Here is a 17,535-nt window from a genome sequence, read left to right as displayed (position 1 = left end):
TGGTTTGCCTCTTACCTTAAGAACAGAAAGCAGAAGGTAATTCTCCGCAATATTGAGAGTGGTAGTGATGTTCAGTCCCAATGGGGCACTGTTAAGTGGGGCGTTCCCCAAGGGTCGGTGCTGGGGCCACTGCTGTTTCTTATTTATATAAATGATATGCCTTCTAGTATTACAGGTGATTCAAAAATATTTCTGTTTGCTGATGACACCAGCTTGATAGTGAAGGATCTTGTGTGTAATATTGAAACAGTATCAAATAACGTAGTTCATGAAATAAGTTCGTGGCTTGTGGAAAATAATTTGATGCTAAATCACAGTAAGACTCAGTTTTTACAGTTTCTAACACACAATTCAACAAGAACCGATATTTTGATCAGACAGAATGGGCATATTATAAGCGAGACGGAACAGTTCAAGTTCCTAGGAGTTCGGATAGATAGTAAGCTGTTGTGGAAAGCCCATGTTCAGGATCTTGTTCAGAAACTAAATGCTGCTTTATTTACCATTAGAACAGTATCTGAAATAAGTGACACTTCAACACGAAAAGTAGTCTACTTCGCATATTTCCATACGCTTATGTCGTATGGTATTATTTTTTGGGATAATTCTTCTGATTCAAAAAGGGTATTTTTGGCTCAAAAACGGGCTGTTCGAGCTGTATGTGGTAGTTCGAGAACCTCTTGTCGACCCCTATTCAATAGTCTGGGAATTCTGACATTGCCCTCACAGTATATATTTTCTTTAATGTCATTTGTTGTTAGCAATGTTAGCCTATTCCCAAGAGTTAGCAGCTTTCACTCAGTTAATACTAGGCAGAAATCCAATCTGCCTGTGGAATGCACTTCCTTGACTCTTGTGCAGAAAGGAGTGCAGTATTCTGCTGCATCCATTTTCAATAAGCTACCACAAGAACTCAAAAATCTTAGCAGTACCCCAAACTCTTTTAAGTCTAAACTGAAGAGTTTCCTCATGGCTCACTCCTTCTATTCTGTCGAGGAGCTCCTGGAAGAGCTAAAAAATTAAGCAAATTCCAGTGTTACATTGTTGATTTTCTTTATTTAAATTTACGACTTGTCACCTGAATATGTTTTTTTATATTTCATTTTATCTGTTTCTAATATCGTGTTATAATTTCATGTATTGACTCGTTCCATGACCATGGAGACTTCTCCTTAATTTGGTCCCACGGAACAATAAATAAATAAATAAATAAATGTAATTCTTAATTTCAAATGTCATACTACTTTTAGATACCTTTTATTTTGTGACTGTTTAAGGTAAAAATATAGGGAAAAAAATAAATAAAACAAAATATACTCTGCATGCAGGGGACACTTTTATTACTGTCCACTGTGATTTACATCTATTTAAAGCTCAATATTGACATTTGTTAGCATTTCACACACCTACTTGGGAAGCCAGAGTGACAACTGTGTGCCAGGGGTATGAGGCTACCTAGATATTTTAAGGTTAGCTATATACCTTATGATTGCTGTCACAGAGTATAATGTTGTTATAAATTGCTCTTGCAGTACTGTTCAGATCATGTAATTGAATTGTTTTGATCATACGATGGTCTAAAGATGGTACTGTATACAAAGTATGGTAGCCAGTCGGGAAAATAAATAAAACTGCTACTATAGACCAAAACAAATAATACTTTCTCAGGACCAATTACGGTTCTGCACTGTGCAGCTAGCAGACACATGTATTTAGTTAAATGGATCCCAGAGTCATGTGATAGGCTACTAGCATGTCACAACATGATGTCTTGCTTATAAGCAATTAGAACTAGGGATAGAAAGTCTAAAAAGTAAAAAAGGAACCTGAGGACGATTCAAGCCACAGCTTCAAGTTGGATTATGTGTGTTTGATGTCCCAGCAGTCTACTGCAGTAAACTACTGACTGGCTTGGTAGTATGGGGTGATACACATTCCTTTGTACATTATGATGCATTGCACGATATGAGAGTGCTGACAGCTCCTCAGTTTCATACACGTGCCTTCAAAATGCATTCAATCTGATTTTCCTCGATAATCTTGTCTCGAATCTGGATGAGGAATCGCATGCCGACCTCAGAGGGCAGCATTTTTTCTTCACCCTGTATTCTGAATGTCACTCTTGTCCACGACAGCAGCAAGGAAACAATTTACTTGAACAAAACTATACTGGTCTGTTTCCTTTTCAAGTCTCCAGCATCTGTGATGTGTATGTACAAACTGAAGAGACAAATGAAAATTTGTACCAAGACAGGATTTGAACCTGGGTCTCCCGCTCACTAGGCAGATGCACTGACCACTAGGCCACCCTGGCACAGTGAGCCCGCACAACTGCATGGACTACCATAGCATGCCCCCCTTCTCAATCCAAATTCCCATTCACATCTAAGCCTACTAGTCCAGTAGGATTAACCTAAAAATTAGACAAGTCGGAAATAATTGCTACAAAAGGTTTTATAGTTTTAATGGCTTCATTTGTGGCCCAATATGACTATCGTAGGTTTTCCCCCTCAGTGGAGTTGTGGGAAAGTTGGGGGTGGGCAAAAATGTACCCGAAAAAGGGGTATTTTTTTCAGTTTTGTGATTTTGTCTTGTAAATGACTCACAATATCAAAAACATAGTAGAATTAAAAATTGTAGGGCATGAAATTCTGCATTGAATGAGACCATCCGCATATTTTTTCGACAACCCATTTCCATACTAGTGCTCTTCAAAATTTGATCAATTTTACATTTTCATAAAAAATTTTCGTTTTAACCTCTGTTTTTTTGGTAATATCGTTGAAATTAACCCACCTATCAATAAAGTGGTTCATACAATTGATATTGAGGAATAAATTCTGCGTTTGATGAGACCAAAAGTGAAATGGACCACCCCATTCTGTACGACTAGTTTGTACTTTCATTGCCATGCATGTAAGGTACTTCACAGTTACAAATCTAGGTCTCTAGATCAGTTTTATGCAGAGAACTCAAAAATATCGTTATCTTGAGTAAAGAATGAAAAAAAAATTTTTTAAAACTGTTCAATGTCAGGGGTAAATTCTGTGATGATAAATTTAAGGTCAACTTTGGCAATCCTTTATTAAACGGCAAAGCATTTTTACACCTTGTTATTCTGCCTTTGTGAATATGTCTGCCTGGCAAGCCAGTGTAATGATGACAAAAGTGTATCTTTTGTAATTCCTAAGGAAATCGTCCAGAAAGTTACCTTCAAAAAATCAGAACCCTACATTTGACCAAATTTTGAGGCAAATATATTTATATAGGTCACCTCTGATTTTAATTTAAAATGCACCATTTGGAAGAGCAGCTTTTGCTTTACTAAAATATTGTGCATAATGTGAGCGTGCAGTTACTAGGCGGCAACATCCTGCGTCCGCCCACTTGGCGACACAGTTTATTGCTCTCAAGTGGCGCCTGGCGTCACCCGCGGAGAAAAGGATGGGTGTGGCCCAGTTAAAAGCTTTTTCTGGCTGGGCCTCGACAGTTCCCACCTTTCTTCCGAGGGGGATGCACGCCAAACTACACAGTTATTTATCTACAGAGAATGACACGCCACGCAGCGATAAGTGCCGGGGTTTTGTGCGACCGCAACATGTGACGTACAGCGTGCTGCGACGCCAATGTGCCTCACACCCGCGCCGCGACGCATTTTCCTCAGGCGGCCTCCGACGCATTTACGCATCACCTCGTCGTCCTTGTGCCATCATCACTGCTACCGTAAGTAAGAGCACCATGTTTTTGCATATCAATACATACATTGCATATGACAAGTTGGTAATCTTTCAAGTTCTATAACCAATCAACCCATAGCAGACAATAGACAAACAAACAGCATTCTAGTAGAGAATAAGCTGCTCTTTCTAATGGTGCAGCTTAAATTAAAATCTGAGTTAACCTCTATAAAGATATTTGCCAGCAGATTTAGTCAAATGTAGTGTTCTGATTTTTTGGAGGCAACTTTCTGGTCCATTATCTCAGGAAGTACAAAAGATACAGTTTTTTCATTATTACACCGGCTTGCCCAGCAGAACATATACACAACAGCAGAATAACAAGATGTAAAAAGGCTCTGTCGTTTAATAGGAATTCCCGAAATTGACCTTACATTTCTTGTCACGGAATTTACACCTGCCTTTGCAAAAATCAAAAATAAAAACTAATCAAGCTTTACCCATGAAAATATTATTTTTGTATTATCTACACAAAACTGATCTAGAAACCCATACTAGTAAATGTGAAGTACTTTAGATGCAGAGCAATGAAAGTGCAAACTTGGACATACAGAAACGGGTGGTCCAGTTCACTTTTGGCCTCATCAAACGCAGAATTTAGTCCTCTACATCACTTGTCTGAACGAGTTTATTGATAGACGAGTTAGTTTCAACAATAAACAGAGATTAAAACAAAAATTAATTTTGTTGCAGGTTGGAAACAAGCAGGTGTAAAAATGACAGAACTGTGCCCTGTGTGCGAAAAGTCAGTAGCGGAGGATGAGGCACTGACTGTGAAAGCAAGAGGAATCAGAACTCTGTCGGAGACGTGATGGAATGGATGCTCTTTTTGAGACACGTAATACTGTAAAACTTCATGTCTCATCACAAATCTTACACCAGGGACAAAAATGTCGCTGCTGCAGAGAAAGCAAGTGGAAGTGGATATACACATCGAGTCCGATCAAGTCAGCCAGCGTTCAATTTTAAAACAACATTTTCTTTTAATTTTTTTTTCTTTTTAATATGGATGCCAGTGATGAATTCATTTCTAAACAGTCACGACGGAATGTCCATTGATGGGTTGCTGTTAGCACTGTAACCACTATAGGATTTAGAGACAGTGTTCTAGGAACTGCAGCTGTCCAAGGTGACCAGTGGGCAAAGAAAGTCACATCCCGACTAAGGAATGATTTGGTTTCTGATGAGAGTAGATACCACCAAAACTGTATGAGAAAAATTTTCTTGCCTGTACGTTCAACAAAAATCAAAGGTAGGCCCCAGGATAAAGACATAACTAATGCTTTATAATATGTTTGCAACTACATTGAGGGCCTGGAAGATGAGTGCCAATTTTCTTTGAAAGACTTCACTGGCCCCAAAGAAAGAAAATATTGCAATACTATTATGGGAGGGACATAATCATATCAGTTGGTCAACGCTGAGAGACAGTACTCAGCTTCCGCAACACTGGTTACAAAATATTGTCCCAGAAGTGGTATATATCCGAACAGGCAAATGAGGATGAAGAACGCTTCCAAGTTGTTCGAGCAGCAGCTGACATAATCCGGGAAGATATCCGTTCAAAAGTGTATTGCCTTGACAGTTACCCATATCCCCAACGCTTTCTGGAAAACCATGAGGAAGATATTCCACAAACCCTACGTGTGTTGCTTGATTCAATCATACATAGGGGCAAACGAGGCCAACGGCAGAGAGACACAGTCAAAGTAATTTATATTGCTCATGGTGTAATATCTGCCACTAGACAGAGATCTTTTCATTCTTCCCTCCCAAGTTGGGGTTGGAGCCCTCCTATCCAGGAAATATGGCTCAAGGGAGTTAATGCAAATAGCAAGTGGACTTTGTTTCTGCTGTTCCTACGACGAGGCCAGGATGTTTGAGGCGTCTTGTATGAACCACCCTCAGAGCCCTATCCACCCAAATTCTTTCTCTCAATGGGCTTTTGACAATGCAGATGTCAGGGTTGACACTATTGATGGCCGTAATAATTTCCATGCTATGGGTGGTATCCAATGTGTAACACCAGCAATTTTTCCCTCTTCAAGAGGTACAGTAATTGCTAGAACAAGTACTGTTCCAAAAGCCAGCAATGTTGCAGATTTGTGTGTAATTCCAGAAACAACATTTGAACATACTGGAGCACCTTTGAAGAGTATTATGTTTGAGGACTTGACAGAAAATTGTTCAACAGTGGACATTAAACTTGCTGATTTCAAGTGGATTTTTGGTAAATGGAAAGAAAATTATCTTCCAGGTTGGAATGGCTTCATGGAGCAAGTAAAGTGCTCTGAACCTTACTCTATGTCACAGATACTTTTCCTTCCATTCATTAATGCACCTCCTGGCAAGTATGACACTGTGTACACTTCACTTCTCACTGCAATAAATAAATGCAAAAGCATCAAGCAAAATGACTGTTGACACATTTGACCAGCCTCTCTATCTTAATGCATGTGAGATAGTGGCATCTTTCCCTCCAGACTCCGATTTGGGCATGGTCATAATATGGTTGGGAGGGTTTCATCTTCTCATGTCATTCTTGGGAGCCATAGGCTACACTATGAGTGGGAGTGGGCTGCAAGAGCTATTCTGCATTGCTTACACACAGGTATCAACAGAAAAAATGACGGCTGATTGTGCTTATTCAAGGGCAGTTCGCGCACAAATCCTTTGCAATTTGGCTCTCGTACATGTCATCCTCACAAGAATGTGTAACAGTGAGAGAACTGTTCAGCACCTTGAAGAGGCGTCTACCTCATCAAGTTCCTTGAAACCATTGATTATGAAACTTTGAAGCACATGTTTGCACAGAAACTTGCAGAGCTGGAGCTAAATGGTCCCACTGCCAAATTATGGATTCTCCACTTCAACATGACTACTCTGATAAAGCAGTTCATTCAGGCTGAGAGGAATGGTGACTGGGAACTGCACCTCACCACTGTTAAGAAAATGTTACCCTATTTTCATGCCAGTGGACATTTTCTGTATGCTAAATCTGCACAGCTGTATTTACAAGACATGACGGGCCTTGAAAAGGAAATATCAGAAGACTAGACACAGTTTGCACTCAAAGGTCTGATAAGTTTTGGAGTGGGATATGGTCTGACATGAAGACTGAGCAAACACTAATGCGCTCATTGAAAAGTACCGGAGGGACAGTCATGGTCGTGGCATTTCAGACATTACTCTGAGTAGACGGATTCCGACCATGCCAACTGTACTACAGTGACCCAGCGGGTTGTAGATTCTTGTGGGGTATCTCTCACTACCTCAGAGCAACATGTTGATGGGATGGATGCTAGAGTTCAGCATGACAATGCAGACCTTCAGAAATTTATTGAGTGGTTTTCAATCCCATGATCCTTTTCCTGTTACTAAATTTGTTATGTCTATCAGCACAGAAATTGTCGGAGATGATTCAATCAACCGTCACAGAGCCTTTGAAATGGGCAAATCCTCAATGTTCGCCATAGTTGGTCGAACCTTTGACAACATCAAATTTGTCCGAAAGAAAAGTGTGATGAATATACAGGGATTTAAATCTAAGGTGACCATTCATGGGGAGGATGTACCAAAGAACCCTGAAACCATATTCCACTAGATAGCACTTCTCAAAAAATCTGACGAACAGCTTAAAGAATTCTTCTGATATGAGCTGGCACCCTATCCTCTCTCTCTATTCGATGCATCTGCAATGAGGGACACTCCCAAGTCAGTATAACGTGACTTGTTCACACCACTGAACGATGTAAACCTGGACGACACAGCATTTGTCATCAATGGCAGATTTCTTCTCCACCAGGTTGTATGGAAGAATGGTGAAACATTCCACTTAATGCTAACCAAATACGTTGAATATTTAAAAATACACTACAGCGGAAGTGCAACAAGTGTGGTGTTCGATGGCTACTCAGAAGACCTGCCCACCAAGAGCATGAAATATGCTGAGAACCTCCGCCGAAGCAAAAGACACACTACACCTGGGTCATCTTTACCGAGTTAATGATGGTGACTATGACTCAGGAGCAATTCCTTTCCAATGACGGAAATAAGGAACGTATCATTAACTTGCTTATTTCAAGGGTTGAAGATGAAGGCTTCCCAGTAAAGCAAACTAATGGAGATGCAGACCACCTAATTGTTGCCACAGTGCTAGAGGTATCACAGGAACATGAGAAGGTTGTGGTTGTTGGTGAGGATACAGACCTTCTCATTATGCACAATGCCAGCAACACCATCATCAAATATATATTTCTTGAAACTTGGAAGAGGAAAGATCTCATCAAAAGTATTTGGTTCCAGCAGTTTCAAACTGGCAAACAATATCAGAAGGCCACTCATATTTCTGCACGCCATAAGTAGATGTGACAAAACTTCAGCACTCTTCGGTCAAGGTAAGAAGAAGGTGGTCAATCTACTGGTCAAAAATAAATGTCTTCTGGAAGATATCAAACCTTAATTAGAGCATGACACTCAAGCTGTAGCTATTGTCGAAGCTGGCCACTGATTTTTAACGACCTTCTATGGAGGTACGGCAGGAGACACTTTAGACAAATTGCGATTCGGCCTGTTTTCCAAAACGATTGTGAAAGCCAGATTCACCCTAGCATCCCAGATTCTCCCTAGCATCCCTACCACCGTCAGAAGCAGCTCGCCAGCATTGCTTGTGGACCTACTTACAAGTACAAATGTGGATAGGACACCAGATGGATCTGCTCCTCTGGGAACGGCAGGCTTCAGAGTTTGGTCTTGGTCCCATTCCTACCTCCAAAGAACCAGCTCCACAGTCTCTTCTCTCAACAATTTCCTGCAAACGCAACAAGTGCTGTGCAGGTAGTTGTGGGTGTCGGAAGGCTGGTATTAAGTGCTCATTAATTTGTGTCAACTGCAAGGGGAACTCATGCACTAGCTCCCTCCAACCAGATGAAACTGACAAACCAGATGTTGACGAAGACCTGGACTGTATATATGTGGTGACGAAAATTACTGACTTTGAGGAGCCGAGTGACAGGGCGTCGGACTCGGAAATCACAGACTTCGAGGGGCCGAGTGGTGCAATGACAGTCGAACATCGACGTATGTGAAATTTGTGTACATACCTACTTTTACCCTTTTCATCTCATACATTTATGTAAAATTTTGTAATTACGAAATATAATAACCACTACTTAATTTCAAGGAGTGTCTCTTTCTTCCTGCCTCCTTCATATCAGTTGAATGGGTAACACTATATTACATCGAGGGTTAAGAATAGAGACCACGTATCTGACAAAAGACAAATTTTACAGGGGAGCTAAAAAATAGAACTTTTTAATAAAAAATTTTATTTCTTTGATTTTTTTTTTTTTTTTTAATTTAGAGCATAATCATTTATTACTCGCAGGTTGTGCACTGTCCTTTTTGCATCATTTTGTTATAACATGTATTTTTTTCACTTACAAGTTTTTTTGAGCCAGACTTCTTCTGACATCTGTCACATATGAGGTCTCAGTTCTTAACCCTCGATAGACGAAAAACATTTTTAATATTATTTTTCAAATTTTACAAAATTTTAATATTTTATTCTATTACTACATTAAATAAGTACAAGACAATGGGTTGCTATAGTTCTGTATTTAAAAGAGTGTAAAGGGTGTACATAAGAATTACTGAAGAGCTACATTTGAAACAGTCTTCACTGATGATGAGAAATGGTCCAACTTTAATAAGGAGCTGTACACAAATGGGTGGTCCAATAAATTCACTTCTGGTTTCATCGAATGCAGAATTTATCTTCCATATCTTTTTTATGAATGGCATTATTCATAGATGGGTCAGTTTCAAGGATATTACCAAAAAACAGAGGTTAAAACGAAAATTTTTCATGAACATGTAAAATTGGTCCAACTTTGAAGAGTACTAGTGTGGAAATGGGTGGTCCAAAAAATATGCGAATGGTGTCATTCAATGCAGAATTTCATGCCCTACAATTTTTAATTCCACTATGTTTTTGATATTGTGAGTCATTTACCAGATATAATCACAAAAGCGAAAAAACATCATGTTTTCAGGTACATTTTTGCCCCCTACCACTTTTCCACAACTCCACCGAGGGAGAAAACCTAGGATAGTCATACTGGGACACAAACAAAGCCATTAAAAGAATAAAACTTTTTGCAGCAATTATCACCAATTTGAACGCTAATTCTACTGGACTATACTTGGTGTTGCCCCTAAACTTTAACAGCATTGCAGAGGCTCTCTGAGTGTACTGGAATAGCACCTCAGCACTGATCAAAACTGACACTGACAGGGTAGCGTAGTGATTAGAACACGTGTGTAGAGAGAAGGAGACGGGTTCAAATCCCGGTCCTGGTACAAATTTTCGATCATCGCTTCAATTCGTATATGTACATGATGGATGTTTGAGACCTGCAAGTGTCTCTAGAACCATATAGCCTCATTTGATTAAAGTACCTGTGTCTGGATTTCAGGCAGGACCTTCTGTTCAGCTCAATGTCGAGGCGCTATTCCGATACAGCTAGACAGCGTCTGCAATGTTGTTTGAATTTAGGGGGAATTTCATGTGGTCTGAGGTGTTAATGGGAATTTGGATTGAGGAGGGAGGCATGCTAGGGTAGTCTGTGCAGTTATCCACAGTCATTTTGAAACACACTAAGGAGAAATTCTTTACATTTTTTTTCAATAGCTTACCTCAGCTGATCTAGGCATTTGGCTGTCTGCTCCACATAAAGGATGTCATTAACTTGACTTAGTGTTGGATACAGTTGTAATAAGGAAGTTGATAGTTTTTCTGGTATATTTATGTTTGCTGGCATTTTCAAAACATTAACAGTGGCAGAGAAACTATCGAACTCCACATTTTCGACCTGAAATTGAAACATTTAAATTAATACCTGCCACAAGACAAACATTCACAAACATAATGTTATTGTGGACTGAACTTAAAAAATCCTAAACATAAGAATCAGAAATACAAACAGTACTTAGAGAGCAAAGATGATCCTCATTTTAAAAAAGTGGAAAGCTAAGAATGTTAAAATCGAATATAATACAACAAATCATCCACGTACATGCATAAAATTAAATCTTTCTCCAGTTCAGCTACACAAAAGACCCAGTAACCTGTGACTGACACATAAACACACTTTGTTCCAGAGGAGATAAAAGCATCATATACCTGTTGTTGTCAGCATAGCTTCACTCTAGGCATATCCTAACAATTCTCCTGCTTAGCAGTGAATCAGTATTTCTGGCACATTATCAATACTAGCCATGCCTTCCTCATATACATTTATTTCAAATTTCTTTCTTCTGTCTCGTTTGCCAACTTTATCCTAACATTGCTTACTACTCCCTGAACCAGCCAATTTATCAAGATTTGAGGTGTTCTGTACCGTTGTCACATATTTCTGTTAGCATGTAATTTCTCACATTTGAAGGAATAAAGTAAAGTATCCGGATCACGCTGCAGCTACTACTGGGTCTAGGTGCTGACGAGTCCTCTCCATTTGGCTTTGTCCTCACACCACTTTTCTTCCTCCACATGCTGCCCGGTCACACTTCTCCTTTCCACAGATATTCTCACTCCCGTTGTCCACTGTGTTCTTGGGTGCCCTCTAGGTCTTTTTTCATCCATCTTTAGTTCTTCCATAAGTTTGGGAAGTCCCTGCCCACGCATCCTTTTATCATGCTCGTATTATCTTAATCTCTTTTTTTTCGATTTCTCCGCTCATATTTTCTTGTTTACGGTCCTTTCTAATATCTACATTCCTTACTCTGTCCATTCTTGTCTTTCCCTAAACCACTTTGAGAAATTTCATTTTCCCTGCTTGCAGTCTGCTCCAGTCCCTCTCTGTGACTGTCCATGTTTCTCCTCCATAGGTGACAATAGGGAAGTAATAACTCCTATACATAAGGAGTTTTGCTTTTTCTGAAACTTCCTTATTCCAAATAAGGTGTTTTATTGTTTGGTAGAAATTGCCTCCCTACTGAAACCTCCTATTAATTTCATTGGTCATTCTTCAATCACTAGCGATTTCACACCCTAAATAAGCGAAACTGTCTACCACTTTGAGGGCTCCTCCATTCAATTTAATATTCTCGTTGATCCCTTTTTCGCTTCCAAATACCATTACTTCACTCTTATCTTTATTTATTTTTAAACCATACCTTTTAATTATTCACTCCTTCCATCACAACATTAAAAAGTGCAGGAGACAGAATACTTCCTTATTTAAGTCCTTGTCTTATTTCGAAGTATTCATTGTTCCCCAATGGTGTTCTAATTCTACAATTGTGTCCTCTGTACATTGTCTTTATTACATTAATGTGCCCATCTTCTATACCCATCTTTTTCATTTCTTCCCAGGGTCTTTCCCTGCTAACTGAGTCATATGCCTTTGTCTGTGTCTGTAAAAACCATTATCCCCTTTTGTTATACTCCCAACTTTTTTCCATCAGTTGACGGATAGAAAATATCAGGTCAATTGTGCTTCTTGCTTTCCTAAACCCATGCTGTTCTTCACTCAGCTCCTTTTCTATTTGTTTCACTTATTCGATTTAGTAAAACTCTTTCAAAAATGTTGGCTGTATGACTCGTAAGGGTTATTCCTCTGTAGTTTTTACAAAGTCTTTTATTGCCTTTCTTGAAGATGTGAACAATGTCTCCTCTTCTCCAATCATCAGGTTTTGTACTATTTCTCCACACACTTGATAGTACTCTATATAGCCACTGCATTCCCACTGGACCTGCTGCTCTTATCATGTCCACTGATAACGTCATTAGGTCCTGGGGCTTTCCCCCCATTCATCATCTTCACAGCTATTTCCATTTCTTCCCATATAATTTGTCCTAATTCTGCTCACCAACTTCTCCCAATTTCTCCATTGTTTGTTGTTTCCTAGTGTACCTGCTCCTCAGCATTAACAGTTTCTTAAAATGTTCTCTCCAGAGATGTTTTATATTCCCTGGATCTTCAGTCACAGTACCATGCTCTGTTTCCATCGTTACTGGTACTTCAGAAGCCTTCCTTTTATTTTTCATCATTTCATAGATCATTTTCTTATTGCTCTTCACATCTTCAAGTTTGTTTTGTAAACTCTTCCCATGCCATTTTCTTTGCTGTTACCTCTATATATCTTTTATGGTCCTCGTCATTTTTAGTTTTCCACCACTTTCTCCATGCTCCATTTTTTCTTCTAACAGCTTGAATTGTGGTATCATCCCACCAACTAGTCTGTCTTGCTTTTTCCTTTGCAGATGTTCTACCACATAGTTTCTGTGATGCTTCGACTAGTGTCTGTGAATAAACTCCATTCTTTTTCTACATTGCAGAAAATTTCTTTTGGAAATTTTGTGTGATTAATTCTCTGTACTTCTCAGCACTTTCAGTCTCCTTCACTTTCCAATCCTGTATCCTCATCACTTTCTTCTGTTTTCTATTTTTCACACACTCATTCATTTTCCATTGTCCCACCAGTAATCTATGGTCTCCATCTGCACTCACACTTGGAATTACCTTCACATTTGTTACTTTTTCTCCACATTCTCTATCTACTAGAATATAATCAATTACACCCTTGGTTCTTCCATTCCTCTGGCGCAAATCCAGAAGTCTTTTCTGTTCTTCTTCTCTGCCTTCATATCCAAAATACCCCAATGCTTGCTCAATGTTACGGAATGTTACGAGTAAATTCCTGAACACACTGTTAAAAATACTGACGTTACTGAAATATTAGATCGACTACTGTTATTATTACTATTACTATTATTGTTGTTTTTATTATTATGTATTGGTTCACTCATTTTGCATTTCGTTAACATGGTGGTAATGGTTTAAGCAACAAAAGACATGAAACTTCTTGGCAGATGAAAACTGTGTGCAGACCAGTGCTCAAACTCAGGACATTTGCCTTTTGCAGGAAAGTGTTCTACCAGCTGAGGTACCCCAGAACAATTCACGACCTGTCCTCACTACTTTACTTCTGCCAGTAACTCAACTGCCACAGTCCAATGCACAGTTTTGATCTGCTAGGAATTTTAATATCAACACACACTCCACAGCAAAGTGAAAAATTCATTCTGGAAACAAAAGGCATACTATGAGGATGTCCATTTTACTAGTCACAGTTTATAATGAATTATTTCCAAAAATCATCCTTCCCATTTACAGATGTACGACTCTACCTGAACAGTGGGATGGTAAGATATACAGGAATGGCATATTTAACCCCCAGATTACCAGTACACGGCTCCTCAGATGCTATGCCAGCTGTTTCCCAGAATTTCCATGTGCCCTGGTAACCACCAGAATGGCATCTACTTCCCTAGCTTTTGCAAGCAAACAGCATACTGGATTACACTATCTGGGCATATGGGCATTCTATGGGCAGAAGGGAATTTGCCGAGTCAGAACAAATGCATCAAGCACAGTAACTTCATTTATAGACAGATGCTGAGCACACAATGGCTACTATCACAAAGTGAGCTAAAGATTCTACATGCTCAGGGATATCTGTGAATATATCTACACAGGGTGTCCCAAGAGGAATGGTCAGGATGCAGGGATAAGACAGGAACACTAATTTGAAGCAAAAAGCTACATATGGACATATGGCCTATTCCACATAGCTTCTCAGAGAGAACATCTTTAAGGTGCATTTGTTTCTGGGCTAGTCGGATGCAGAGAGGAGTGAATGATCAGGCAGAATAACTTGCAGCGTTTGGAAAATTCATTTGTTGAATGTCTTAAGGATGTTTCTTTGGCTACACGGAATGCAGTGTGCTTCCAGCATGATGGAGCCCCTCCACATTTTACTACAAGTGTGAGAAAACATCTGAACCACACTTTCCCTAATCGCTGGATCTGTCATGGGAATACTTTACACCATTAGATTTTTGTTTATACGGCTGCACAATGTTCGAGGTGTAGAAATGAAAGGGGAATATGCAATTGAATGGCTCAGTCAGATCACAGGGGCTGGTGCCCTCATTAGGGAATGCCCAGAAGAGTTAGGAAGCAACACAACCTTTTATAACAAGAGTGTATAAATGCACTGCAGTTGATAATGAGATACTTGAACATTTATTATTAACTGTACAATAACTGTAATGTGACATGTGCAATAACGCTTAGAGATGAATGTCCTAGAAATACATATTTTTCAACTGATACTTTGCAAAATAGATGTTATTATTTTTACTAATTGTTGTACGTGAGTAAAGCGGACAATGTATTGAATAACACAAAAACAACTAACAATGTACAATATGTGTTCTATGTCAGTAACCATTCAGAATAGGGCATACGTCCATATGAAGTTTTCTGCTTCAAATGATTGTTTTCGTCACATCCCTGAGTATCAACCATCCTACTGGGACATCCTGTTCAGCTTATTTTGCTCATTTGAAATTTTATAAAACACACTAATTATAAACATATGTAGTCTTTTATGTATCTCGTTAAACATAAAATTATGCTGTGATTCTTCAGTAATGAGGATGATAGTTGGTTGCAGCCTTGAATTTGTGTCAGCACTAGCCCAACCCCAGATGAAACTAGTTCGTGCTTTCTGCCAATCCGAAATCACATCAAGGGTCGTGCACAATCTGTGAAAATTAATTGCACAGTGTGGAGAGTGACATTCGGTACGTCGGTGATTCCGGAAAGGCGAGGAACCCACATGCGTGATACAATAGGTGTCTGTGGCTGCTTCCAATGGGCAAGTAACCACTCATCAGCTTCAGCACATGGCGCTGGTCCTGCACACTCCTGAGGCCAGACTTACATGGTGATTTGTCAATGATCTTCAGATGAAGATGTCTTGCTGATCTGTACACTCACAGCCAGATTCTGGCTAGGAATGCACAACAGCTTTAGAAAACTTGTGTGGATGTGTCGTGCCTGTCCCTCAAAACCCGTATGAAAGGCAATCTAAGTATTCACTGCTTTTAGGGATCCAAGTTTCAGGCTATCTAAACAGGGTAACATGACAGCGTGTCCCTCAACTGGCAGTCAGGTACATTAAAAAATATCAGGAGGGGGATAAAAAACCACACACACACACACACACACACACACACACACACACACACACACACACACACACACACACACAAAACCCACTCTACTATTTACAGAAATTCAAAAATCCATTTTCTGCATTCCATTCTTGCGAGCTCTAACTGTAAGTTGAAACTGGCAAATTGTTGTTGCAGAGGATGAACAAAAAGGCTGAAAAATCAGCAAAAAGTGAAGAGCAGAGAGAGTACAAGGCTCCTACTACAATCTGGGGGGTTTACTGGTGGCTATATAACAGTTCTCCCAACTGTCAGGGAATGCAGTACTAGTTACAGGCTACCTAGCTAATGGCTTAAGATTACTTTACAAGTGAGTTGAAGTGTTAAATATTTGATGGATACTGTATAAATGAGAAAAAGTTTAGAAAAGATTTGAAATTATAATCAAACTTTTTTGCTCAACACTAAGAGTCCTCACTACGAAATACTGCACAAATAAATTCTGTATAATTTTGGCTCGATCTGAACAGGAGCCCTTTTTCTTTACGCATCTCGATGTTAGTGACATTATAACTCCTGAACTGTCACACAACATCATAATTTTGCGCATACATTCAGTGGTATATGTTGTGTACAGTTGTCTTACTGCGATAAGTTTTTAACGAAGATTATAACTCTCAATGAGTACATTATGATAGTATTTCACATTTTTAGATTCAGTCAATAATCACATGAAATATCGGAAACCAAATTTTCCTTGCCTCTGAATGCCGTTAGGTACGAAACCTATAACTGGTCTGGGCTCCAGGACAGTTGAGGGGCCAGGTTGACAATAGTTAATAGTGGCCTGAACTTGCACAGATGGTGCTAAGAAGCTGCCTCATTTCTTAAGTACAGTTCCAACGATGGCTGTTCATTCATTTAAGAATCTTTCCTAAATAACTAGTCAAGGCAAGGCTTCTGCAAATACTGAGGCATGCTCAGTCCTTTCTCAGTTTTGAGGAGGGGAACCATAACTGAATTTGGAAACAGTCCTACCCGCCATATCAAACTAAAACTTTCTGGAAGGATTTACTTCAATTTCATTTGCAAATATAGCATCGCACAGAACTGAAAACGATTCTGATTGGGTGCATTATCATGTGCCTCATACAGAATTGAATCCAGAAGTTACATGGAAAAGAGACAATCACATAACAGAATTGTCGGATCTGAAGTCTGGCCAATCCTCCTACACACACGCGCAGCAGAAGCAGGATGTCTTAACCCAGATGACCATGTCATAACAAATTACTCTGCTACTGTCTGGGTTATGACCACAGGTATTGTTAGGAAACTCCCTGCACGCGCTGTAGGTGGCCAACTCTTGTACCAGAAACTTCCTGTTGTGCACCAGGAGGAGTAGTCAATAGAGCCCGAGAATACTGACACCACTTTTTGTTCCATCTGATTGAACAGTGAGCTGGGACCCTCAGAGATCAAAGTAATTCATGTTTCCCATTGTCGTTCAGTATTTAAACTGACACCGAGCAGCATGCCACATTCGGACTGCACAGAACCATTCACTGTTCCACTAATGAACAGCTGCCTCCAAAGATGGATAAATCAGTGGGTGGGCAGAACAAGGTTATGAAGTGGTCGACCCAGAACTAAGCTGTCTAGTGTTCTTAAACAGCTAGTTGTACGGTTTCCACTTTGCTCTGCCTTCTTTATCCTCTGCAACAACAATTTGCCAGTTTCAACTTACAGTTAGAGATCGCGTGTAGACGTACT

General features: G+C 39.6%; 1 protein-coding gene across 6 annotated transcripts in view; it reads right to left on the bottom strand.

Annotated features, from left to right (window-relative positions):
• LOC124795113 (protein nessun dorma-like) overlaps window positions 1–17,535 on the bottom strand; it is a 224,006-nt gene that overhangs the window by 129,406 nt on the left and 77,065 nt on the right. For all 6 annotated transcript variants that reach the window (XM_047258967.1, XM_047258968.1, XM_047258965.1 and 3 more), the window contains one exon: window positions 10,434–10,609. In XM_047258967.1, coding sequence (XP_047114923.1) covers window positions 10,434–10,609 — 176 coding nt within the window. The remainder of the gene's footprint in view (window positions 1–10,433; window positions 10,610–17,535) is intronic.

Source organism: Schistocerca piceifrons, chromosome 4 (genome assembly GCF_021461385.2).
Source record: "Schistocerca piceifrons isolate TAMUIC-IGC-003096 chromosome 4, iqSchPice1.1, whole genome shotgun sequence".
Lineage (NCBI taxonomy): Eukaryota > Metazoa > Arthropoda > Insecta > Orthoptera > Acrididae > Schistocerca > Schistocerca piceifrons.
Note: the sequence above shows the minus strand (reverse complement) of the source record. Positions and strands in the feature narration are given on the sequence as shown.